Source organism: Accipiter gentilis, chromosome 11 (genome assembly GCF_929443795.1).
Source record: "Accipiter gentilis chromosome 11, bAccGen1.1, whole genome shotgun sequence".
NCBI classification, from domain to species: domain Eukaryota; kingdom Metazoa; phylum Chordata; class Aves; order Accipitriformes; family Accipitridae; genus Astur; species Astur gentilis.
In genome coordinates, this window is record NC_064890.1 from 33,834,136 (window position 1) to 33,861,443 (window position 27,308).

General features: G+C 39.3%; 1 protein-coding gene across 4 annotated transcripts in view; it reads left to right on the plus strand.

Annotated features, from left to right (window-relative positions):
* TMEM117 (transmembrane protein 117) overlaps window positions 1-27,308 on the plus strand; it is a 236,162-nt gene that overhangs the window by 112,236 nt on the left and 96,618 nt on the right. For all 4 annotated transcript variants that reach the window (XM_049813840.1, XM_049813838.1, XM_049813839.1 and 1 more), the window contains one exon: window positions 2,863-2,962. In XM_049813840.1, coding sequence (XP_049669797.1) covers window positions 2,863-2,962 — 100 coding nt within the window. The remainder of the gene's footprint in view (window positions 1-2,862; window positions 2,963-27,308) is intronic.

Below are 27,308 nucleotides of genomic sequence, written 5' to 3' on the forward strand. Positions count from 1 at the left end.
ACCAATTATTGAAAACTCCTCTAATCACTAGCTGAAGTGAGGAAAAAGTGGGGATTTTTCCACAATAGAATTGATTTTAGTTTTGGTATTGTTAAATTATATATCCTGGTGACATCATCAGGCAAGCACGGCTTTTTCAAAAATGTCAACTGCTCTCATTTATATTTAAACTAAAACCTGAAAATTAAAAAGGGAGCATTTTTTTTCATTTTTAGCAGGCAAAAATCCATATTTTTAAAAAGTCCATTTCTCTTTGTGTTTTGAAATGAAAATAATACCGCAGAGCACATAAGAGACACAGGATGTAATGCTAATAGTTAATACAATAGTTAATAAAATGCAGTGTATTTCATTACTATTTCTAATAAGATAATGACAGTGCTAAAAATATTTTCCCTGTTCCATAAAAAGTTGTACCTGTGTTTTAATCAGTAAATGCACTTGCAATATGCACAGATTATGTTCTTAAGAGTTTCTTTATAACAATATGCTATTTTAACTCTAACTGAAGGTCTGTCAATTTGCATATTTAACTTAGGCATTAATTACTTATAGACTACAATGCACTATTTATACTAGGCTTCTTGGATTCTTTCATGTTGCCAGTGTTCATGGTTCAAATTACAAACAGGACTGTTAGAATGATCTGGTGCTTATAAGGCCTTTCTGTGTATTTAAGTATCATATCCAGCTCATCCAACCTTATTCTAAGGCTTCAGGTACTTTTAACATTTGTAAAAACAAGTGACTACATGGAGAATTTTGATTTCCGTTTAAAAAATAGCTTGTATCTGGTTTGATATCTCTTCTACTTGTTAATGCCTCTATTCAGTGATCAGTGACCTCTCAGCCTTTTTGGATAACCCGCCTTGTGTCCATATAGCGTGGCTGTGGCAGGCCCGCTATATGCAACGGGGCTATAGGGGTTACCCAAGTGGCCTGTTTTTCAGGAGCATCATGCAAGTGTTCGTTCAGTTTCCGTACACCTGTAATCATGTATAATGCATATAAGAATGTATAATGCATATGAGAAATGGGAATAAAAAAGGTGAGAACTGTGGGGTTTTTGTATGCGTTTCACACTGATGAAAAAGATACGGTTTGCTTTTGGGGACCAGTCCTTACACCTGACATTTATTGTTGTGCCTTCTTTGTTAATGGGACACCTTCTTAAGGGGTGCAGACTTGTCAATTTTTCACCTTCACGGATGCTACAAGAATGGCATACCCAAGAAGAAGGAAAAAAAGGAATTCCAAATGTTTCCCAGTTATAAAGAGGCTGGGAGAATATAGAGGGGGCGGGGGGGGGGGGTGCTTGCCTACTCTCAGTCTTCCCTCGGTATCTGCTGTTGCCCTCTCTTGGAGACAGGGCGTTGGAATAAGGAGACTTTAGGCTGACCCAGTGTAGCCGTTCTTGTGTTGTTACATCCTTATTTACAACATGGTGAATATAGAATGTTGATGATCTTATTAACTACAAGGAACATAATTAAAAATAGCTTGGAAAAAAATGTGTTGGTTTGTTTTTTTAGAATTCCAGCAGAAAATCTGAGCCAGTATTTGTATGCTGTTCAACAGATGGAAAAAAAAAGGTGTGGTATTTTTATAAGTGACATATTAGCCAAAAGCTCATGACGTGTATAATGAAAAGAGCCTTTAGGGTATGCCGTTTTACATATGTCATGAAACTATTCAATGCCATTAGTATTTCAAATCTAGAACATACTAACTTGTATCTAAGAAGTGATACAGTGCTGTGCATGGATTTGTGCTAGCAAGACCCTCTATCCTGATCAAATATTTAGATTTTAATAGGGCTTCCCCAGAAAGTGGGATCAGCTTGCACTGATCCAGTTGCAGGGATATGGTCCATTAGCTCCTAGACATTACAACATTTGGTATATAATAATGGTAAGATTTGAATAATGGATAACGCAATGTTCAAGGAAGTTGTTACAAGCAACTAGGTCACTTGTGCGCACCCTTAAATAGGCATAACGTTATATAAGCGATGTTTACAGGTATCTTGAAAACAAAGATTTCACTTGGGAAGTTAAAATATAATTGCTATCATTATTCAATGTGTTAGCTCTTGAGGAAAGTCTTCTCTTCTTAAACACTATCAAAGTCTTTTAGCAAAGGATATGATTATATTAAAAGCTATGGGTTTTTTCACAAAGGTTTTAATCCAGCACAAGTAACTTTACCTTCTTAATTGTCCTTATAGCATCTTGATGAAGTTGAAAGTAGAGGTCAAATTATTGTGTGAGGTTTGAAACCCTATCTGTTGCATTACTTAAGCAGAATGGAAATGCTTCTTTTGGATTTAGTAAAATATATCTATGAAAATACATTATATAAATCAAGAAACAGTGACATCTGACTGAAATTCTGCAAAGCTTGTTTGCACTCTTTTGTTAAAAAAAAATGTGGTTATATAACTGGTAGAGTGAAAAGTCAAGTGGCTCAATTATCTTTTTAAAGAGAACGTAAAGATTTTCATTTTTCTCCATAAAGATTTTGCAAAGTCACTGATTCCATTTGTACAAAGGATGAGGTAAAAGGTGTAAAACAGTTTATATTTCCAGAAGCCTTACATAATCCTAAAGCCTTTGCCTATCATTATCTTAGCACCTTCAAAAGAACATGGGCTGTAAAATCAGATTCACATTCTGTTTCTAATTGGAATTGACCCATCCTTGTTCAGTTCTGTGTCAAGACTCGGATGTAGCAGAAAGAGTGATTGTGAAAGAAATGGGAAATCTTTCACAGCTAATGATAAATTTTGTCACTAAAGCCAGTTCTTTGTAACTGCATTAAGCAAATGTGTATAGCTTACAGTCTGTGTTCTTGTTTCCACAGTGCATACATTATAACAGACTTCATGGGCATCAGGAATGAAAATTTTATGAAGGTAGCTGCAGTTGGGACTTGGATGGGAGATTTTGTCACAGCATGGATGGTAAGAAATGTAATATTATATTTTAAAAGAAAAGGAATATGTTTGTTGGTTTCAAGGGAAAGAGGAGAGGAGAAGAGGGACAACTAAATTTCTTGAAGTATTTAAGTATTTCAACCCAGACAAGTAGAAAGTCAACAAAGGCGAAGTAGCATAATGGCAGGGTATTTAATTAGCTGGGAGTCCAGAAAAGTTTCAGGTAAAATGTATCAGAGCAATATTTCATTTCTTCTGTCGTGAGTGGGAATTTTGCCATTGACTTTTGCGAGGACAGCACGGTGGCCCTTCTTTGCTATGGAATAACATCAAGACTTGCTATCTGGTGAAACAGTGAGTAATGACTAGAGATAAACAAGTCTAAAGAAAACGATTAAAAAAGAAGAAAAATTTACTGAAATACGTGACAAAGTGATGGACATGAGAGAAAGAACAGAAGCCAGTTACATCCCAGAATTTGAAAGTAGCCCATTTGATGTGAAACTATCAGATTAAGTTTGTCTCTGATATAGGATTTAGAAGAATAAAGTTTTAGCTTGGATTATAATTGTTACAAAGGTTCTCCCCTGAAATATGGACAACCCAAAGATCAGCTTAGTGAAAGAGAATCAGAAAATGAGAGCTAACTGGGAACAAAAGGAAGCATTTGCACATGTTTTTACTGTTCAGGAAAAGCATTTCTTATACACAAAGTGATAAAAGCTGAATTTTCTTTTTTTTTTTTTAGTAAGATTAGGTTTTTATGATGCGTGTAGGCAAGAATTTTAACAGTTATGGCTGTGACATTCATTTAAATTGAGGAAAGAAGTCCATGATTTTTCAGCTTGCAGAATTGGTTTTAATTAATCTAGATTTTTTTTCCTAATGATTCGTTGATAGCTCTCTTTTTTTACTCAAAAGAATCAACATAATTTTAGAGGAATTTGTTAACACAGAGAACATTGCCTGATGGTGAATGTTTATCACATAGGACATAAACATGTGTTGTGGTTTAACCCAGGCCAGCAACTAAGCACCATGCAGCCGCTCACTCACTCCCCCCCATCCAGTGGGATGGGGGAGGAAATTGGGAAAAACGAAGTAAAACTCCTGGGTTGAGATAAGAACGGTTTAAAAGAACAGAAAAGAAGAAACTAATAATGATAATAACACTAATAAAATGACAACAGCAATAATAAAAGGATTGGAATGTACAAATGATGCGCAGGGCAATTGCTCACCACCCGCCGACCGACACCCAGCCAGTCCCCGAGCGGCGATTCCCTGCCCCCACTTCCCAGTTCCTATACTGGATGGGACGTCCCATGGTATGGAATACACCGTTGGCCAGTTTGGGTCAGGTGCCCTGGCTGTGTCCTGTGCCAACTTCTTGTGCCCTGGCTGGGCATGAGAAGCTGGAAAATCCTTGACTATAGTCTAAACACTACGGAGCACCAACTGAAACCATCAGTGCTATCAACATTCTTCGCATGCCGAACTCAAAACACAGCACTGGACCAGCTACTAGGAAGACAGTTAACTCTATCCCAGCTGAAACCAGGACAACATGGATGGAAAAGATCTTAGGAATGTATGTAGTTAGTGACTGCAATAATCTCTGATGTAAGCAAAGAAACAAGCCAAGGTGGATAAGTTTTAGGACTGTGGTATGTGTTAATGAGAAAATGCTGTAGGAATAGTTTGAAGCAGGAAGGACTGTAAGGTGCTAAGACTATAGTCTATAAAACTGTAGGAATAGTCTTAGAAGGGTCATCCAAGGTTCTGTCAATCTGTCTTCTATCCTCCACGTATTTGGAACATACTGTACAACAGACAGAAGAAAAAAAAAGCATCAAGGATTTTTTCAGCATATTGTTCAGTATGTGTCAGTGCTTTGTCCAAGACAAATTATGCTCTGGGAAGTGTGGCCATGAAAAGCATGTACAGAGCAAATCGTCTGTACATACATTACAGTAAGGACATTGCAGAATTGGTGCGTTGACTGATGTTGACAATTAAGGCGAATTTCTTGTGAATCTGTGATAAAGTTCATGGCTACTTCTGAATACCTTTAGCTTGACCCTTTGTTTTTTTTATGGGCTTCCACAGCTTTATCCCACTATGGAAGGAAAGATGATGTATAAGCGAAGCTGAATTGAGAAGGGTCATGTTCTTCATACATATGTGACTTAAAGCTCCAGTGATAGATTACATACAAATTGCACTACATTAGATAACGTTCAATTTTTCAGTCCCTCTTTTCTCTTTTCCTTGGAAAAAACTGTTATATGCAGCACTATATAAAGCATGGAAATGGCTAGATTCAAGAGGCTTGAGAATCCTGATCCTTTTCTGTGTACTCAAAGCCCTCTCAGGTCTTTTCAGCAATAGAGGCACAACTGGGTTGTGGACACAGCAGGTTCCAGCGGTGGATGGAGCTACCACTAAAGAATGGGAGAGAGACTGGGAGAAACTGCAGAGGCAGTTTGGAAAGGGGAGGCTCTTTGCAAACCAGCCTGGTTCTGTTAGCTTTCAGGAAGAGCAGAGGGCATGGAATTTGGAGGATCAATGTGTTTTAGGACATGCTTTGATTGGATTAGGAGAATTAAGAGGTGTGGTGACTGGTGTTTAAATCTTCAGAACAAAAGAGAATAGTGAGATTGCTTCTGCAATGCAAATCTCTAGGCAAAGTGTATGAATCATTCAATGGAAATGACAGTGTTTAAGGGCAGCTAAGCGTAGGAACATCAAAAAAAGCAACAATGCAGGTAGAGAGGTATTAGTAACAGAGTGGACATGTACGTTGGTGCGTGTGCATGTACATTGCTGCAAACCTCCCATACAGCCTAACTTTAGCAATCTTATTCTATATGAACAGAAATTATCATGTTCTTTATAATATTTGAATTTGCTTGACTTTCTGCATGTCAAGCCCAGCATGGAATTGATATCAAAGTGATATGAGTCTTCTGTGGAATTATTATATTTTATGAAGTTCTCCAATCCTGTTTGGAAACAGGAAAGAAAAAACAGACCTGTAAAGGAACCTTTGCACATCTTCCCATTCACAGCAATGCTTATATTTTCTAATATTTAAGCAGTTTCTGTAAAGAAGCCACCCATCATTAGACTACAAAGGAGTAGATGAAAAAGCAGCTTTAGCCTTCATACTGAACCATACTGGAATTAAGATCTTATTCCCTATTTAATTGGAAACTTTGCAAATAAGCAGGAGTAAAGCAGAACAGATGGGATTCCATTTTAAAAATGATTAATCAATAAACAATAATATTGCCCTAGTACAGCGAGGAGAGGCTTATTAAATCAGGGAAGTGATTGAAAAGGGAAAATATGTTTTGGATTACAGTTTGGTTCGGTTTTAAAAGGCAGAAGTGAGCCTTTCCTACTTCCTAGCTCACTGGCTAGTTTGTTGACAGGGTCTGACTCAATTCCTAATAAAATCAGCAATATTCTTTCCATTGTGTGTAACGAGAATGGGGCCATGCTGTGGGTGCATAGGAGCTTCTCCTTTGTACCTCTGGACAGGAACTTCTGCTACTAGTGATCATCTTTGCTGAAATCTGTAGTGTTAGATGTTCTAAATAAGTCTGTGAAGTGGGGAATGGGTTCAATACACTAACCATCTCTCTGCGCTTTTTCCTCTTTGAAGCCAGGGAAGTATATGCTGCACCTGCTTTGACATGCTCTCCTGCTCTCATAAAATGTGCATTCTGTTCTCATGGAGAGTGCTTTTGAGGCAGACACCACAGGATTTGGCATAGTAGGCTAGCTTTGAAAAAAAAAGGTTGGATTCCACCCAGACAAACCTATAAACTAGCAATTATGGCCATTTTCTGGGAGAGTGTGAGCAGGCTGAGGAAGGAGCTGATTCCAGGGCAGAATCTCTGATGATTAGAGTTGGGTGGCCTCCTGACCCTCTCTGTAAAAATGAGCAACCTGCTGCAGCTGTGTTTTTGTGAGGGACGCATTCCGGAGCATGGCATACTCAGAGTATACCTACAGGAGTGCGTGGCACTGAACGTTGACACAGAAGGCAGAGGACGACCGGAGCCTCCTCTCTTCTCTCCAGCCTCCTGGTGAGGTGGAACAGCCTGCTTTCCTCCTTCTTTCCAGGCACTGTTGGCTTTTAGACTGTCAAAACTGTTGTTCTCCACTTTGGATGATGGCTTTTTAGGGCTCTCCAAAGATTATGTATTGGCCTTGTGCTATGAATGACACTCATACCACATTGAGAGATTTACTTACCAACTGCCATTGGCATTTACATTGAAGGCACATCCCTGCCTACAGGCCCTACGTACGTGTGAAAGATTCTAAGCGGTAGAAGTTTGTTACATCTTCCTCAGACCTTGCTTGCTAGGATTATCAGAAGCTGAAGCAGTCAATTTCAGCCAGAGGCTGGCGCTAATCTCTGTGAATGTATCAGGGGCTGATCCTCTTGACAAGGGATTCTGTTCCCATTTACCTTCCTTCTGAAACGTAATTTAATTGAGATTCTCTTTTCCCTTGTTAATTGCTAGAGGGAACTGAGAACGGTTGAGAGACTCTGCTGACTCACATCATCAGAAACAATGATAAACTCAAGGGATGGTTTAGCTTATTATTTATCAAACTAGTACTTACCAAATCTGAACCAGCATGTTCTTTTTAACAAGGCGAAGCCAAGACTTCTCTCAGCACTGTGCTTTAGCACAGTACTTGGCCCAATGTTTTAGAGTGTAAGCTGAATCATTGCCACAATTCCTGGCTGTTCTTCCTGACATCTTCACTTGATTTCAGTTTGACTTCCCTTGCTTGGGACCATGAAGACTCCCAGGAGCATTTCTGTCTTTCATCATCTTAGCAGAAGAATTAGTAGTATTGGGATTTCAAAAGGTCATTACTGAGTGATGAATCCACACCTACCTTTCTTTATTAGTGAAACTGGATAATGACCCCCATATACACAAATTGCCTGGGCTTCTGTGAAGTTTCTCAGGCAAAAGAGTCACATCATCAGGTGATCATGCCTCCACATCATGACATATAACTTGTGGAATGCTGCTCCCCTTGATAAAGCTTATTTGTTCTTCCACGAGCAGGATTTTCTGTTCTCTGAGATTTTCAGTGCTAGCCAAAAAAGCCCCAGGAAATGTACTTACCTGGCCAAATGGACCAGGTTTTCGGTCTTATAATTCCAGAGGACAAATCTCACACCATTATGTGTTCTGGCTTTGCTAGTTGTGAAAGAAACAGATTTTGTTCTGTTCTTTTCATTCACATTTCTCTATTAGGCATTTTTTATCTTCATCCTCTGGTGAAGGAGGCTTCTGTATTTTCCCATCTTATGATACTAACATGTCTTACAGGGCTGGTCACAGTGTAGCTGGTAGAGGGACCTGTGGCTGGTTCATAAAGAACACTGGAGGGCTCAAGCCTGTCCACATGGTCCTTGATGCTACTAACGTCAATAGCTGACAGGTTTAAGTGAATGGTTACTGCCATGCAAGCACAGAATAAATCTGTAGACCCCTAAACCAGAACTTCTTTCTGCCACGTGCACCATGTTAGAACTCAGGCTACATCTGTAAGAACATAACAGTCGTACCCGGTCAGACTAAAAATCCACCCAACCTACTATCCTGCCTCAAACAGTGACTATAAGCAGAAGCCTACCAGGAGAGTAAGAACAAGCCAATCGTATATGGTAATGTCCTCTAATACTCTCTCCACCTACATGCAGTTTTGTGTATATAATAACTCTTGATGGATGTCTCTTCCCTCCTGGTCTTGCCCAATCTCACCTTGAGCCCAAGTACTTTTTCTAGCATCCACAGAATTATTTGGCAACGAGCTCCAGGGGTCGCTGTATAAGGAATCACCTCCTTCTGTTTGTTTTAACTTGTTTCCTGCTAACCTAATTTGATGCCTTTTGTTCTTTACTGAAGAGACAGCAAACGCTTCATCCCTGTATGCTTTCTCCCTAATGTTTGTGATTTGGTAGAGGTATATCATAGTTATTCTAATTTATCCCTTCTTCAGACTGATGATCCCTAGCCTAGTAAGCTGTTTCTCGTACACAAGTTTCTCCGTGTATTTGATTATCTTTATTGCCATTCTTTGCAATTTCTCCAGTTTTGCTATGTCCTTCTTCATAGGGAGATCACAACTGTCCACAGTACTCAAGGTGTGAATGAACTATGAGTTTTACAGTGATATAATTATGTTCCCTTATTTTCTATTCCTTTCTTAATAGTTCCTAACATTGGGGGGGGGGGGCGAGGTGTTGACTACATGGTCCACTAAGAGCATGTTTTCATGATACGATATTATCATAACCTCAAAATCTTGCTCCTGAGCTATAATGGTCAGCTGAGAGCCAATCTTTTCATAAATGATCCTAGAACTCTTTTGCCCCCTGTGCATCACTTTGCATTCATCTACAAAGAATTTCATCTGCCATTTTATTGCCTGGGGACTTACTTCCGTAAGGACCTTTCTCAATTCTTCACAGTCAGCAAGCCATCATCCCTATTACTGTGCATAACTTAATATCATTATAAAGCCTTCTCACCTCGCTGCTCGCCCATCTTACCAGGTTGCTTAGGAATATGATGAACGACTGCATCCCCTCCACAAATCCCTGTGGAATGCCGCTAATGACCTCCCTCCATTGCAAGAGCTGTCTGGCTAACCTACTTACCTTCTGTTGCCTGTCTTTTAACCAGTTATTTATCAACATAAAGACCTTCCCTAAAGCTCTGACTGTTGGGTTTCCATAGAAGCTTTTGATGAGGGATTTTTCAAAAGCCTTTTAGAAAATTCAGGTTAGGCTATTTTAACCACATCTCCTTTATCCCTGTGCTTTGTTGACCTCATTCAGTAATCCTGTTCCGAAATATCCCCATTCCTGATATTTACAGAGCCAGCCACTTAGCACTCCTTTCACAGCCTCAGTGTTTCCTGCTGCCATTAAAGAGGCATTCAGACAATGTTGGGTGCCCCTGAAAGTGCTGTTTGCATGAACGACAAAAAGTCCCAGCTCATTGTGTGGAACGCTATGGAGCCATCGTCATGTGCCTTATCAGTGAAAGACAGTGAGCTTATTTCCTAACAGTCAAACTTCATGTGTTCATTTTACCTCCTTTTCATTAATTTTCTCTGTCCTTTTCCTTCAACACCCCTTTGTCTTATGGCCTGGGCTCCATTTCGCAGGTGAACAAAAATTAAGGTGAGAATATTTTGTTTTGTATGTTCTTGCACATATCAGAAGGGTCAACAGAGCCTGAATGTGGCTGTTAATACTATCCTGAAGACAGAAGCGTCTCTGCCTGTGGTAAGACCTATATTCTGAATATGTGCATGGATAACATGTTTCAGAAAACATCAACCATCGATGCATAACCCTTCTTTCCTGAAAAATTACATGGACTGTGGATCTCGTAGGCTGAACAGGGAGGGTCTTAACAAGTTTTTTGTTATTTTCATAGTTAAGTAGAATTTTTGAATCATAGTTTTGGACACAGGAACCTGTGTCTGCTAAAGTCATTCTTTGAATCTGGGCCTCTCTTGACCTTCTTCCTGAGAAACATCTTTTTTTTCCTTCCCTGCTGTACAGGCAGTGGACACAATTTAATTGCTGTAGTTTGGGATAGAAGTGTTCAACTGCCCCAGAGGTATACTTGCTTTGCTCTTCATTTTGACCTTGTAAATGCTGGTGTGGTCTTTCGCTATAAATTTGAAGCATAATGGTCTAATATACTGTACCGTGTAAGGTGAAGTAATGCAGCACATGCATTACACTTTAATAAACCCTTTGCTTGGTGTTATCTTCTGGTGGATACCTGGTACCTGTAGATTATGCTCTCTCTGCTGTCTTCTTTATTCATTTTTGTAATAAGAACAGATGTTTACTTATCGCCATTAAAAAATTTTTGATGACTTGCAAGCTATTGACAAGAGTTTTAACAGTATTTGGAGATGTTTACTTCTGACTGTTGCCATTGTGATCCTGAAAAAGGGCATTTATTTGTAGAACAGGAGAACAAGCTATTGAATGATTTTTAAGTGCTTCCCTTGTGTCCATTAAGAGAGAAGATTATTCTTGTCCTCATTTGCTCTGAGACGTAACTTTCTATGTCGACATCCTAGAGGAATGAAAGATTCATTGCCACTGTGCAGAAACTAGGTTGATTTACCTCTGTATTTCATCTCATAATGTGAATGTGTTGTTAGGGCGTGTTCAAACAAAGTAAGCAACTTTGATGCTGCAAATACTATCATGTTGCTGAAAATAGCAGGTGCATTAAACTCTTGCAGTGCAAATAGATAGAAAATAAAATACTAATGTGACTAAAAAATGAAATTTTCTTTAGTACGGCGAAGGGCACCAGTATAAAAAAATATGCTGAAGGAAAACGTAACGTTATCATTAAAAAAGATAGTTTCTGGGATTTTGTATGTAAGTTTTTAACTAAAAGAATAGACACAAATGTTCTCTCTTAAATTTATGTGAGTCTTAGAAAGTAATTCTTCTGTCCAGGAAATTCTATTCAGCAAAGCATAGTATATTATCTGCAAGCAGTGAAGAATCCACCATTTTGATGCACATTCCAAGGTAGTTTGGAGAGTCAGGAGTCTTGAATGACTGACACCTTTTCTAATTCATGCCTCTGTCAAGGATTTGGCATGACAATTTAGGTTATGATCAGTGTCAATCTTCTTGATTGTTTCTATTCCACTGACATATCAAATGACAAAATAAAACTGTAATTGAATTTGCAGTGGCATCTGAAATACTGTATAGCTAACAACTCTGCTGTACTTCAGTAGTGGAAATGAAATTAAACTATGAAGCATGAAGTGGAAGGAGCAAAGTGGATGACACATGTTACTAAACTCACTTGCCAGGACTGCACAGGAATGTGACTAATAACATCATTGGTGGCAACATGTTTCTTTCCATTCAGAGAAGCAGACACAATGCCAGTTGCACTTTTTGTTCATCTGTGTTTCTTGTTTTGTTTTTCTTTCCTCTTCTTAAGGGCCAGTCCAGTTGCAGAGCCATTCTGTAGCTAGTGATTCTGTCTGCAGGTGATAACCCACATGTAAATTCATGGGCACGATGGCTACTCATACATCCAGTCATATGAGACCTGCTAATTTTATATTTTCAGTTTTGTAGGGCATGAATGTGCTCACATCCTGCTGTGCTTCGTGGCTGGTACTTACTTATATAAGGTGGAGTGTGCCTGGTGTCATCTGAGTTCATCCAATCATCCCATCAAGTCAGATTGCACTATTATTTATTCATTGATTGATGGTGTAGCCATCTGTTCATGTCCTCTAGATTATAATTATCTGCCTTTTCAAGCTTGATCTTTTTTTGTATTCCCCTGTTACCTTGTCATTTGAATTCTGACCAGGCACTGCCAGAGGTGTTACTTCATCCCTGTCTGTTTCCCAGCCAGTGAGTTCCTTCAACTCATCGTCACAGCAGGTGTCTTTGTTGATAACCATTTTCTGGGCATTAAAACACGTCCTTGGTATATCTAGCAGTAAAGGCCTCAGGATTTTCTTCTGAAGAAGGCCACAGCCAGCTGTACCTCAGAGCTCAAGAATATGAATTGGAAGCCCCAAAAGTTGGGCCCGAAAAGTTATCCTAGAGTTTCTCCAAAGCAGCCACTGATAGCTTTCTATGACAAGAAAAATAGTTCTAGGAGTTCTTCCAAATAGGTGTGAAATTTCCCCCACTTTTTTTTTCTTCTTTTTCTAAGGATTTACAAGATTGCATTGGAGCTTCTTTCTATCATCGGAGCACATTTCAATTACAGCTCAAGTTACATTCCAGCTGGAAATTGTCTCTGCTTCTAGCATTGGGCAAATGACCACGAAGAGCTATCGTTATTCTTTCCTAGAGCTGTATGCCATATACAGGTGCCCATAATCGATGCGGTAGTTAATTGGGTAGTCTCACTGTTTCTGTATGTGCCACTTTACTGCCCAGCCTCATCCATAGTCCAGGTAAACAAACAACTGAGGGTAAAAAGAGATTTTCTGGTAACTGGAGATCTTTAAGATGTGTGGGCCTTGTGTTCATTCACTTTCCGTGCTTATTCTTACCTCTCCTAGAACCGTTTCATTTTCTGTTTGCAGATGATGTAGATGTTAGTTAAACAACACCTATTTTTGGTGTCCTGCAGGCAAAGAGAAAGTAGACGGAGCTATACTGAACAGCAGTGTGCCCTTTCAGAAGTATCTGCTCTTTTGCACTGCTGTGCTCATGTAGCACTAGTATAAGTTCGCATATGAACTGAATGTTTTGAAGAGTCATGTGGCTGGTTATCAACCTGTTTTTACTCTTTAGAAGCTGCAGTTGTTTATATAAAAACAACACTTAGGCCAATAAGATTTACTTGGTCTAAAGAGGACTTAATAGAAGGCCAGAAATGTTAGTAAGTAGAGAGGATTGTAGTTATCCTCCAGAAATGGAAATAATTTTGCATTAGTTTTCCTGGTTGTTGGAAAAGAGGAAGAGATACATTTTTAACATTAGTTTTCTAATTAGCCTAAGTTAAAGACAACATATACATGTTATCTGTATGCACACTGTTCATCCATAGTTCTGGGTGTAGGGTCATGGTAAAAATCCAACTAAAAGTACGCTGTTCAAACGAATTCAGGAATTCAGCTTTGGAGAATACCACTCATTCACCCTATATATTACCCTGCATCCTTCACTGGTCGGTGTGAGATGCTCACGGTGAAAGTTAATAGATTCTCTGGGAGGGTGAAAAAGACAGGAAGAAGAAGAGGATGGAGAGGGACATTTTCCATGAAGCCTTCAATAACTAGAGCCCCAGCTACTGTCAGTGGGGACCACTGCAGAGCTTGTTTGCTCCAGCTCCCTAGCTGCTTTTCGTGATCAAAGCAAGGAAAAAGTTTCCTCCGGGGAAGGAGGGACAGAGGCCAAAAGTAAATCAGGTAGGAACAAGGTGTATCTGTTCTTCACTGGGGTGAAGTGAGTGGAGCACAGGCAGAATGGAGGAGGCTCAGGAGGTACAGGAAAGTGAAACAGATGTTTACTCTTTAGATGCTACAGGTTTCGTATTGAATGCCCTGACACACACTGCATTCCTCCTGAGAATTTGGAACTCTCTCTGATTGGAAAAGTGAAGTGAAATTTCTTTTCTTTTTTTGATTACATTTATTGTGTGATTTTCTGATATTATAAAGTTGAAACCAGTGCTATCTCTTGTGAGGGCATCTGGGATAACGCTTAGTGCATGATAAGATTCTGGGTTCGTTTATGCATTGTAGTTGATTTCACTATTAAAACACAGAAAGCCTATTTCTTACTTAATTGTCATAGTGCTCCCTTATAACCTTCAAAACCCCTTAAAAACTAAATAATGCAAAAAGTAGATTCATCAGGCAGATGAGAATTCTGCAGAAGTGGTCAAAAAACCTATGGCATCTTGCCCAGGAAGCCTGTGTGGGCACAGCATGCCTCAGTGGTTTCGCTAGCCAGTGATCATTCTGTGATTGTGTCCTGGTTTCAGCTGGGATAGAGTTAACCGTCGTCCTAGTAGCTGGTCCAGTGCTGTGTTTTGAGTCCAGCATGCGAAGAATGTTGATAACACTGATGGTTTCAGTTGGTGCTCAGTAGTGTTTAGACTATAGTCAAGGATTTTTCAGCTTCTCATGCCCAGCCAGGACACAAGAAGTTGGCACCTGACCCAAACTGGCCAACGGTGTATTCCATACCATGGGACGTCCCATCCAGTATAGGAACTGGGAAGGGGGGGGCAGGGAATCGCCGCTCGGGGACTAGCTGGGTGTCGGTCGGCGGGTGGTGAGCAATTGCCCTGCGCATCATTTGTACATTCCAATCCTTTCATTATTGCTGTTGTCATTTTATTAGTGTTATCATTATCATTATTAGTTTCTTCTTTTCTGTTCTTTTAAACCGTTCTTATCTCAACCCAGGAGTTTTACTTCGTTTTTCCCGATTTTCTCCCCCATCCCACTGGATGGGGGGGAGTGAGTGAGCGAGCGGCTGCGTGGTGCTTAGTTGCTGGCTGGGGTTAAATCACGACAGATGGTTTTTTCTGTGTTACACGTATGCTTGTGTGTACAGCGTGAGGAACTGCTCTATTCCAGACAGAGGGGAATATGAGCTAGCAAGCTAAGAACTATGCACATGGACAATGGTATAGCGGTGTGCTTAGAAGTTAAGGTGACTGTCTTCTGACTGCAGTGAACATGAAACTGAGGCCTAATACTTGCTTTCTTTCTATCTCAGACTAATCTGTGCATTTTGTTCTGACAATAAAGTTTCTTTTAATTCCAGAACAGTGATGATATCTGTTCTGAAATCTCCAGGGTTCTGAAATGCTTTAAAAATGCATGAAGGATCATGTCAAATATTAATGGGAGCTATTCTGTCCTCCAAATGTTGTAGATGGAAGATATGGTTCCATCTTTTTCAAAGACAAGGTGTAAGGGAGAAGATATGTTTTCCTGCAACTCAAATCTTGTCCAGTTGATTTGTTTTGTAGTTTCAATTAGCCATACAGTTATAAATCAGCAAGACTCAGGGTCCTGTATTTTCTTTTCCTCTTTATCATACTCTCTTTTGCACTTTTTCATGTAGAGCTGTATTTGCTTCTTGACGGTATTTATACAGCACATCTTGATATATCTTGGTTACATGTATTTAGAAACTCAAGTCAGAGTACCATATAAATTAAAGTAACTATGCAGCAATTCTGTATTCTGACATGATGTACTCCTTAGAAATGGTGTGAATGAGTGGGTGTCAGAAGTGCTGCAGAAGTGGGACTCTAGAAATAACATGTTCTCACTGAAGATCTTTGAGTACAGATGGCAAACGTGTAAACTGTTGGAGTCTCTAAGATGGACACTTCCTCTCTGGAACAGCCTGGTTCTGTATGAGATTGCAAGCACAAACCTTTTTCACTGACTGGCAGAAGAAAAGAATTTTCTTGCTGGAACTGAAACTGAAGCCATTACCTCAATAAATCTGCCAACACGTGCAATGAGAAGCTCTGTAATGGAATGGGAAGAGGTTGTTTGATAAGTATTATAAAAAGAATATTGAACTGACCATGCAAATTCAGCTGAAGATCTATGGTGAAATAAGACCTTCAGGGAGAGATTAGCAGCAGATGGCAGTGGTACACAGCAAAGCATTTCTTTAATTCTGAATTCCTTCAGGGTCTGTAGGATGAACTATTTGAAACTCTGTAAAGGGAAAAGGGGAAGGAAGGATGTTTTATTATGAAAAAGCATATCACAGCCCTCTTGCCTAACAAAATGATGTATAAAATCAGTACTTCTCTACAAGGGCAAGTGTGGTTGAAAATGGTAAACTAAGAAAGAAAAGTCTACTGCTAGTTTTAAACTGCATTATTTTGAGGGATGGGTGTTCCGCTGAGAAACTTTATTACGAGGTTGGAAGAAGCTGCAGATGCATCTGCTGTCTGTTTCCCTTATACATAGACTTATGTCTTCTCTTTTTACACTTTTCATTTCACATTCCCTAGAGTGTAATCATCATAACTTAAATCAATGATAAATTCCTGTTGTCTGGATTTCATCTCTGATGCTGTTTTGTAGAGAAAATATATTTAGACTATGGCCAGAAAGAAATGATTTAAATGCCCAGGTTACCAGAATACCATTCATTTTGTGTTGAATTATGCCTAAAAATAAAAGAAGGTTATGCTCACAAGAGCTACAGTACCTTACAAATGGTATCCCATGTTGCCATAGGTCAACTCAACCAACACATTCTGAAGATCAATACAATATATCAGAAGAGCAATTAAGCAAGTGCTTGTGTAAATAGAGCACAGAATTAATTTTCCTGTATGGTACTGCATAATATATGAATGTGTCGTAATATGGTGTAAGAAGTCTTCTCTTAATCCACCTTGCTAAGAACCCTGCATCAAACTGAGTGAGGATTCCTGACCTGTAAGTGAAATCACTAACTCCACTCAGTATGTATGAAAGTTGACAGTAAAGCTGAGCCTAAAATGGAGAAATCTTAGGAACTGTCAAACTTAGACTTAACGATACTCTAGCCAGAAGGTCACTTTTTTGATATCCATACTTGTGATTGTGCTCAAGAAACAGTGAAAATTCAACATGTTCAAACAGTTTCTACAGAAAAAAATCAGATAGGTTGGCTTCCAAAAGGTCTTTGTTGCCAAAACCCAGGTCTAACTTTGGTGCAATTCTGCTGACTGCAGCAGACTTAAAATACACAAATGCTTCTTATAAACTGAGATATTAAAATAAAAAGTTTCAATGGATTTGAATTAAAACTAATTATAAAACTTCATTTAAGAAAAGGCACTCGGTAAGATGAGTCTAATCTTGTCTTGGTCTCTTTTTGTTATTTTACATTACTTGAAATGGGAACTTGAAGTACTTTTTTAAATGGATAGAAAGATTGTCGAGTTTCACTTAAACTTTTGTAAGTACCTTTAAAACCTCCATTAAAAAGCTATTTTTGTAATTTCTTACAGTACTACGCTTCTCCAAATCACAAAAGAAATCACTGCCTCCTACACTGGCAGTAATAAAAAAGGTTTTGCATTTTGCAGACATTAGGGATTGATCTTTATAGCAACTTGTGGAGATAGGTATGCTAATATGCCTCTGTTTTACAATAGGGAACTGAAGCAAAGGAAGAGGTTTAAGCGTTTTGAGGCCAAATGAATCAGGCGTTACCCACAGCTTCCAATAAAGTTACACTGACCTTTATATTAGTGTAAATGATGACAAAAAAAATTATTTTGGGCGGCAGATTCTCAGTCCTTATATCTTGCAGTTGAAAATGCTTTGGTGCTTGTCTGGGTCATGTAGAGAATTGGCGATGGAGCTGAGACAAGAGCGTGCTCTCGGCTTTGTATTCATCCCATCACTGTTTTCCTCAAATCTTTAAGTGAAATTGTTTTCTCTATCTCCATTGATGGCAGCGTTCCAATGTATCTAAAAGGTATCTGTCTCTGCAAAGATACTGAATCCTTTCTTTTATGGAAAATTGAAACGGCATGTATGTGCACTGGGGATACATAAATTTAAGGAGCTGCTCTGGGTTTTTATTCTAACTGGTGACTAAAACATCTTGTAAGGTTTCTCCTCACCTGTATGTAGGTGAAGGGAGGCTTCCGAGTGGTGGATGCCTTGGACTGTGCTTCCCATTCTCCTGGCTTCAGCTGTGTATGAACCACAGAATACATGTTTTTTCCTATGAAGGTTCTGTGCCCATTTCTGGAGACCTCTGGCCTCTCTTCTCTTCTGCATTGCATTCCTTTTATGCTTGCGTAGCTCTACCAAAGTGATGGAGTTTAAACTAATGTCTGATTGTGGAGAATCAGGGCGCGTATTCCAGTTCTCTTAACTTGAAATTAGGTGGATCTTTGCTTAAATTTTTGTCATGTCATATGATGCCAGAAAAATTCATTTTACCACCCAGCACCCCAATTTTATAGTAAAGAAACAACCTAAGTAGAGTTATTAGACAACATAATCTGCTTCGTAATAGACAGAGCGCTGTCAGAAGGTTTATCAGAATGAGGACAAAACACGTAGGTATGATTACACCAGTGTACCACTGGGAAAGCTCCAGCACTAGGGCAAGGTACAGCTCAAGTTACGACACTCAAGTATTGTATTAGGCAGGCCCATGCTTTTCAGACAGCAGACATATTTTGTGCACATTTCTTATTATCTCTCATAGGCCCCCAGAATATCCACAGCAGATGAAGGAACAGGCTTCATACCTGTATGGCCTTACACTGCCTAACAATATAGTCCCAAGTTATCCATTTGCCACACAGTCTTCACTGTACAAGTGGGAAGTAGGGATATTTGTGTTTCACTTGGGTTAATACTTGACCCAGAAAATGAAAGTAGGATTTGTGTGACCAAATGGTGGTTTGGTCATGGGAGTGGTATGATGTACGTTTGGACAGTTACAGATTTTGACCTTTTGATCTGGGTTGATTTTCTGGGCTATCTTCATAATCAATGGAGAGAAAAAGGCCTGCTAAGTCATTGGAGTATAGTTGACATCTTGAAAGGATGCCAGTGAATCACATTGTAAAACCACTTACTTCTCTCCACTGGTAATAAAGGAATTGTAGGGTGACTCAGATTTAGATGTTTACACTCGAGGTACTAAAGTTATGTGTCTGGATACCCGGGATGCACAAATGTCAGAAATTGTCCCACAAACTAGCAGAGTTAAAGCATGGCAAATTTTGCTGTCAGACATCCCTTGGGAGCTAAGGAAGGTAAAGAAATACTTCTAGAGTGGCAAGGCTTTCCTGGTGAAACATTAAAAGAACTTCACATGAAGTCTGAGGCTCATGCAGCAGTGAATAAATTAAACCGTAACACAAATAAAACATAAAGAATTCACATACAACAGCAGTGTGAAATCAAGGATTGTATGGACAGTAATGAGAACAAGCATGACTGTGTATCCTCCAGAACTTTAAATTTTACCTTGAATTTAGCAAAACTGTTAAGAAGATATGTTATTTAAGTTATCTAAATTTCAAGACTCATTTCAAAGAAGGTCTCTAGGCATTTATAGATAAAAACGTGTGTATGTGTGTGTGTATGCACAGATTCAGCAGCACTATGCCTGAGAGACAACCTTTTTTTATGTTTTTTCATTACTAATATAAAACTGCCTTAATCTTTATAAGGCAACTGAATATTATTAATACCAAAGTGTCCTAATCTATATAAGGCAAACACATACACCTTATTTATTACTAAGCTGACCTGTGACCACAGAAAGATTTGGCTCATTGATTTCCCCTGCATCTCCTATCCTGTGGTGATTTCCAGGCATCTTCTTGTTGGCACGACCTAAGACAGACAGGGCCTATACCATCTACAATATTTATTCATGCTTTGCTAACCTACTATTTCTATTGATTTAACTTATTTCCAAGGTTATCTTATGCTGTTTAGTAGACTAAGGGGCTATTAAATGAGTTGAGGTAGCATGAAAGGCCTGAATCGGCCACATGATGCTCCAAGCCAGATATTTGGGAATGACTTCGGAACAGATGCCAACACTGGTTGGTTATTCTTCTGTGAGGGCCTACCTCTGGCTTCATGTCAGGCCAACTGTAGATCTTTCACCTTTGGAAAGGTGTAGAGATTTGGGAGATGGAGATCTGGTACAGTGAGAGCTGCGTGCAACTCTGACGTTGAAGGTTCAGTGCTGCTGCTTTGCTGGGTTATTGAAGGCTTTTTTGGGACACAGTGGAATGAAGCCTTGTATTGCTAAAATGAAACCCGAATTACTAACAAGTATTACAAGATTTCAGTTGTTGAACAAGAAAGGATATCAAGGAGGGTACTGAGAAGTTAGCTGTAATGTGGGTTTTGTATTAGAAGCTCTGAAATCTAGCCATTGACCAATACTGTCATAATCTGTTACCTCAGAAATTATTTTTTTCCCCTTAGGTTGCTTTTTTTGAACTCATTCCCTGCCATTCATTTCAAACCATAGCTGCAAAGGTTGTCTTCTTCTACTCTTATTTCTGTGTGTCAGTATTTTAGGATATTCCTAGTGGTTCCCAAGTATCTTCTATTTCAAGTTCTGCCTGTCTCCCTTCCTGCCGTCCTCCCTTCTGTGCACCACACAGTGATTCCTTAAACTTTTCAGATTTCTTTCTACCTTGGTCATTTGTTCATTCCAAGTCTCTTGCCCAGTATTTTTAGACTGAACAGCCTCTCAGTACACATTGAACTCCAGTTCTTTCACATGGAATTAAAAATCTCCCTACTTAATTTATGATGACTTCATCTACTGTACTTCTGTATTTCATTTTCTCTGAGACCTCTATGCTGTAAAAAAGGCACTGACTGTCTTTCACTGGCTGGATTTTTTTGCAAGCTGTACAATGCTAAGGGTATGCTGTAATAATAATTATAAACATTAGTGCTGGTTGAATTTTTTAGCATTAGCACAACTGCTTCGCTCTGCTCTTGTGTCATGGGCAATGGAGTAAATCCTGCACCCCCGTGCATGTTGTTGTCTCTGTTGCAACGATGTAGTTTGTTTTGATGCTCAGAGGGGCCAGTGTACAAGCTTACAGCTCTCGCTGGCACCGAGGACTCTGCAGTACTGATGCATATTCTCTGATATCTATGTGCTCCTCTTCAGCCCAGGAGAGACCTCTCTGTCAAATGTGTCAATAAAATGTAAGCGGTTGAATACCTTTTATTGAGGTATTAATCAAAGTGGCCCACAAGACTGTATAAAAGTAACTGAAATTGGTAGATTGACAGGAATACAGCAGGGGCATGACCACGGCAATGCACTAGCCAGTTCTAATGGCTGTAATTTCACAACACTATTAAAGGAAATTACAGAAGACACAGTGGGTTGAATTAACCCTAGCTGTAACTGTTGTCTTTTACAGAGTTGCATGAGGTGGGGCTTGGCGAATGTGGTCCTTTCTCTGCAATTAAACTACATCTTTACGCCTGCTATTAGTAATGATGCACAGATGCTGACTGAAATACACTGACTGTAACACTCTAATGTAGGGCAGACTTGTCAGAGAAAACTCAGATTGGCATTAGAAATCGTGATTCATGAAATAAAATTAATTGCTAAAAATATAATGCATTTCTGAATTAAGTGTACAATTGCTGCAAATGATCAATTTGGTTTTGGAAGAGAAGCAGATTGAATCAGTTGTATTTAAAAAAAATAATCTAAAATGTAGTAGTAGCACAGGAAAAATGTACTCGCTTCACTGCGTTAGCTTTTGTACAATTCACAAATGACACTACCAGGCGACGAAACAACATGGCTCCCTTACAGAAGCACTCAGTGTGCCATCCGTGTGGCTCTAGCTTGTGAACTTCTGTGCAAACTGTCCTAACTATCAGCAATAGTACTGATAAAGTCAGAATAACCCCTTTAGGGTAGCCACAGATTAAAGGTACTGATGAAGTTAGAGCCAAGATATTTTTAAAAGAAAAGAGAAGGCTGAATCAACACACACATTTATACTGACACAACTGCACCCTTATCAAAATGGGTTTGACTACATGAGAAAGGTCAGCCCCTAACTGATACAGTTGTATTGGTGTAAAAAGCAGTGTATAGATCAAGCCCACACACCAGGGAAGGAGGAGGAGCCCCTTAAAAGTTTTAAAGACAGCTCCCACTGCTTCTAGGCTGTAGCACTACTTGCTGCTGCTCCAGTTTCAGTTCACTAATAAATGCCGAATCCAGCCCCCAGCATCATTTCACTGAGGTCACTTGAGAGAAAAATTGAATTATTCATTGTGTTTTTAAAAGTTTTTGAACTTCAAGTGTTGAAGAGTTCATAGTCTATTCTATATAAAATACTGAATGACTTCAGAGAGCAATGTTGATTTTTGCTCTTGGGGCTCTGCTGCTGTCCATAAAGCATTCAGGCAATGTTCTTGTAGTTTATGATGTCAGAAGTGTAATCCCTTGAGTGAATTATATAGATTTGTATTCATGCCAGGTCATCTTATTACCCTAAGGTTTATAGACAGGCCAGTTGCTTCCACCAACTGATGGGTTTTTAAAGCCTGGGCAGCAATTTTCTTCAGTAGCCCCCGTATCTCAGGTAAGGGTAAAGTCCCAGGCCTTAAGTCTGACGTCATGACAGTATGAGAAGAGTGTGAAAAGTTCAGGCCCGTTCCATCTGATCCTAATAATTGTTTATGACAGCCTGTGCCCTTTTTCTTTCAGATGCTAACAACTCTTGTTAAAGCGGGTATAATTTTTCTGAGACTGAATCTTCCTGTCCTTTTTCAAAAATACTCGAGGAAATTTTTCTGTCCGTCTCAAGCTCTATACTGTTTAAAATACAGCACTTTTAAGCAGACTGCTTTGAATTTCCTATCGCTGTTGAGCAGTTCCCCAGTGTAAAAGAAAAAAGCACTTTATGGGAGAAGGAGAGAGAAGTGTCTTTGCTGATGCTAAGAACGATGGACTTTCTAGGGAAAGAACTTAAATTGTAATTACCAATAATTCTAATTCAGTGAGCAGGGAAGTGGGAAGAATGACTTAAAACTCAGTTTTCAATGATTTTTATTGTTCACAATATAAAATATAATAGTGATAGAGTAAATAGGCAGTCTTCTAGACTTTTTTTCTAGTCTATGAGCAACACAATAAGAGCAATTATGAAAGTATATTAATCATCTTAAAATTTATGTCTGTTTTGTATTTACATTGGGCAATGATTATACACTGATGGCTGGTATCCAATCCATCCATCCATCCATCCATTTTGCAGGGTTTGGTTGAGCGGGGAGGAAGCTTATTGGGGAAGGTAAGCTAAAGGTCTGAGAATTGCAGCTGGTGAGATTTAGTCATTTCCCTCTCTTCTGAGTGGTAGTGCTCTCACTGAGATTTAGCTTCTGTAAAGTTAGGTCTTCTGCAGTGCTGAGCTTCTTCCCTTGGCTGACAGTTTCATTGTTCCGAGGGAACACAGCTGTCAGAGAAGGTCATCGCTGCAGAGGGGACGGCGGTCTCTCAAGCACCTAAGGCCAGTCCCACAGAGAGCTTTGAGGACCGTGGCAATGACCTTCACCTGGGCTCTGAAATCACGGGGGAGTTTGTGCCGAGACCAGCGTGCCAGGACGATGTGTTCATAGTCGCGTGTGTTGCTAAGCCGACTGGCAGCTGCTTTTTGTAGCAGCAGTTTTTTTCATGATATATGCTTTTCATTCTCAGATACAATGAGATGCAGTAATCAAGCCTGGAGGTCATACACATGTGCGTCCTTGCTGCCAAGTCTGTGTCTGATAGATGCTGGAGCGAAGTATGTTCTTCAGCACTTCATCCAACAAAATGTTGATGTTTAGTAACGTGGCAGATTTTCTTCATTTCTTTGTTGTCTTCATTGTCAGTGAAGAGGAAGAAACAGTGGTTTGGCAGGATGTAGGAACAGTTCTTGCACCCTGGGCATCCCCTACATCCTCAGGATACACAGTCTCCGTGTTCAGCTTAAGGTTTATGTGTTCCCCAGTTGGCTCATAGCCTGGCAGTTGTTGACTACATGGTTAAGAATGTCCTGTTAAGAACTACAGTTCAAATTTAGCTCTATATTCATAACTGTGTAACTAAGGAACAACAGCCGGTCTGTAGTCTGATTGCTTTCCTTGCTTCTTCAGCGTTTTCTTTAGCTTTCCATTTGCTTGAAAATAACAAAAAAATATTTCCATTGAACAAATTGGTGCTTTAAGAAAAAGATGTGCACATCCCTTTCCTAAACGTAGAGAGAGGAGACTTCATGCTCACAAGCGTGTATGACAGCTGGACTAACTACTCTGTACAAACATTTTTCATGTCATACTCTTGAAATACTTTTAGATAGAGCAGCTAACAAGACCTTGAAGGATTACTCAAAATTGTGTTTCTGTTGAGCATATATTGCCACACACAGGCACTGAAAAAAAGGGAAGAAAACCCACTACTATCACCACTACCATTACTGTACTGTTTTGCAGACGTTCCTGCACTGGCTTATGTTGCTGGCAATAAGCAAATCACTTATTTTTAGGAATTTGTGCACCTTACTGACTTACAGGCAGCCTAGCAGCCCTTCATTCATCATACATATTAAAAACCAGGAGAGAGAACTTTTTGTGAAGAATGCTGATCAGAAAGGGCTTGGAAATTGGAAGCAAAGAATCTGTCTCCTGCTGCTGCGTTCAGCAAGCCACCTTGCTAACTTAGGCACTTATGTGCAAAGTGCCAGCACCTTTGTGCCTCTCTCTAGGCAATGGAGAGAGACCAGTCTCTGTTCCGAGGGCAGTTCAGTCTTTCCGAGAGCTGAGTGGCCTCTGAAGGTATCTACCTTTTCGTCTTGATTATGGAGTCATCAAACACAGCAGTTAAACTTCTAAAGTTACGTGAGAGAAATCAAGGCTCTTGTGTGCATTATCAGTAAGTAAGAAAATAGTCAAGACATACCGAAGTCTATCATTTTCTTTGTAAGAGACGAGAATGCTGAGCATGCCCAAGAGGAGAATTTGCATGCACGTGCCCTCACACTGTCTGCCAGGGATGCTAGGTACTACAGGACAGGGCTGAACCCAGAAAAAGAAATAGGTGGTTCGTTCTTTTTTCTTTTTTTCTGATGTTAATCTCAGTCATTGCATTCTGTTTGGCTTCTGAGGTTAATCTGTCAGAAGCTAAGTACTTTAAATGCATGTACTGAAGAGAAATGTTATTCTTTTTCACATCGTATATTCCTTATGCTTATACTGGTTATTATTAAATTATCTGAGACGTGAAGTACCCTTTGTGTTGTACAGATGTTGCAGCTTATTACAACATCTCCCTGTGTTGGTAGAATTAAGGAATGCTCAGTTTTCACATGCTGATCTTCTACACTAACCAGACCCAACTTAAAAAAGAAAATCTTTTCTCCTTGATCCACATAGTTGTTTCGTCCTTTCTACCGAGTGGAATCAACGTCATCATCCCTCCCAGAATTATCATCTTTTTGGTTATACCAGGGCAATTCTAGTTAATTAATTTGCTTTGAGGTGACTGAGGAAAAACCCCCGACTGCTTGAGAGTAGATAATGTCTGTTACAGTAGTAGGTGCCTACCTTCCTGCCGCCTTCTCTCCCTTCTTCCAGAGCTAGTACAAGGAATCACACTGGGTACTTGTCCCTTCACCACTAGCAAGGTAGCTCTAAGCAGCTCGGAGTGCCATGATAGTCCCATAGCCTACTGAGGAATGGAATGGGCAACCGACTACCAGAAGTGATGCAAAGCAAAGGGAATTGCTCTGGCTCCACAGGGGCCATCAGACTGGCAAACTGGATCCACGATCAATTCTTTCTGTGAGTTGAAGGAAAGCCTGTTGTCCTGACTGTGCAATGGGGTCAACTGGAGCAAGTCTTCCAACGGTGAAACAACTTCTGTTAGTTCTCTGGTGGTACAGAACGGGACTGGGCATTTTTATTTCCCGGTTCTCTTAAGTTCAGTTACAGGTTTTTATTTTAACATAAATAGAAACTTAGAAAGGAGTCCAAGATTTGACTTGTGTTGATAAGATGAACATAATTGCTGTACATACAATTTTACTGAATATACAGATCTGTGCAGTTAACCTCAGATAAACCTCTAGATGAGGTCTAGCAGAGGTTGTCTATGTTGGTCTTAAAATAGACAAGTGCAAAGTATTTTGATGGCATTAAAAAAAGTCTGGAAAAAATTGTTAGTCTGACAGGGAACCTTCTAGGGCTGCTCTAGGCTTAATTTAGTCCAACAATGTAGCAGGTTGGGGGGTTGGGGAGCTATTATAAAACCTAAAATAAAAAGGTTGTGTTTAATCTGCTAGAAGTTATTAATATTAATTTAGAAACTGTTGAGATGTATTGTTTATTGGTACAGAAGAAACAGACATCTGGTAGCCTCTTTTTTCATCATTCAATATAGACACATTAAAGATAAAATGAAGTCTGAGATGTGAACCAAAACATTATTTTAATACTAATAATAATTACTGCCTGTGTTACTAACTAAAAGGTGTTACAAGTAATGCAGGTAGCATTTTTCCCTTTAATCTGGTAATATGTCACAAGTATATTTTGAAAGACAGGAACATGGAAGTAAGAACACTTAGCCAGAACACAGCTGTGTGTGTTGAATGAGAGTTATCAAAGTCACCTCATTGCGTCTTGGTATCGTTATATTTCTGCTGCATTCTCTTGGCTTGTCTAGAAACATAAAGCTTGGAGACAATTAACTACAGCTCCTGAGGAGTTCAGTAATAAGCCCAGAAGAATAATAAAACTGTGTTTAAGTCAATGGCTTAAAGGAAGCAGCTGTGCAGGAACAATGACTTTTGTAACGGAGTGTGTCTTGACAGAAGCTCAGATCCCGTATATTTCAGCCTTGTTCATTTGTCAACATAAAGGCAGGATAAAGTCTTGTGGGATTAAGTAAACTCCATAGCTAAAAATATAGTTTGACACTTCTTGTAGACACATGACAAGTCTACACAAAGAATATATTGGCCTTCTTTTCAGCTATAAAACAATAAGGTTTTAAGAGAGGGAGAATACTTTTATTAAATGTAGATTCAAGCAGTGTAGTATTAGCACCTTCAAATAATTTTAACCAGATGTTGTTACATTTTTCTTCTTCTCAAGTTTTACAAATACAGATGGTAAGGAAATCATGTGTGAAATATTTCTAAATAGAACCCTTAATTAATATTTAGAAACTATTTTGCACTTGGTATAATTTCTAAAACTGTTTATCTAGTTTCTTAAACTGTGTGCCATAATTAGAATTGAA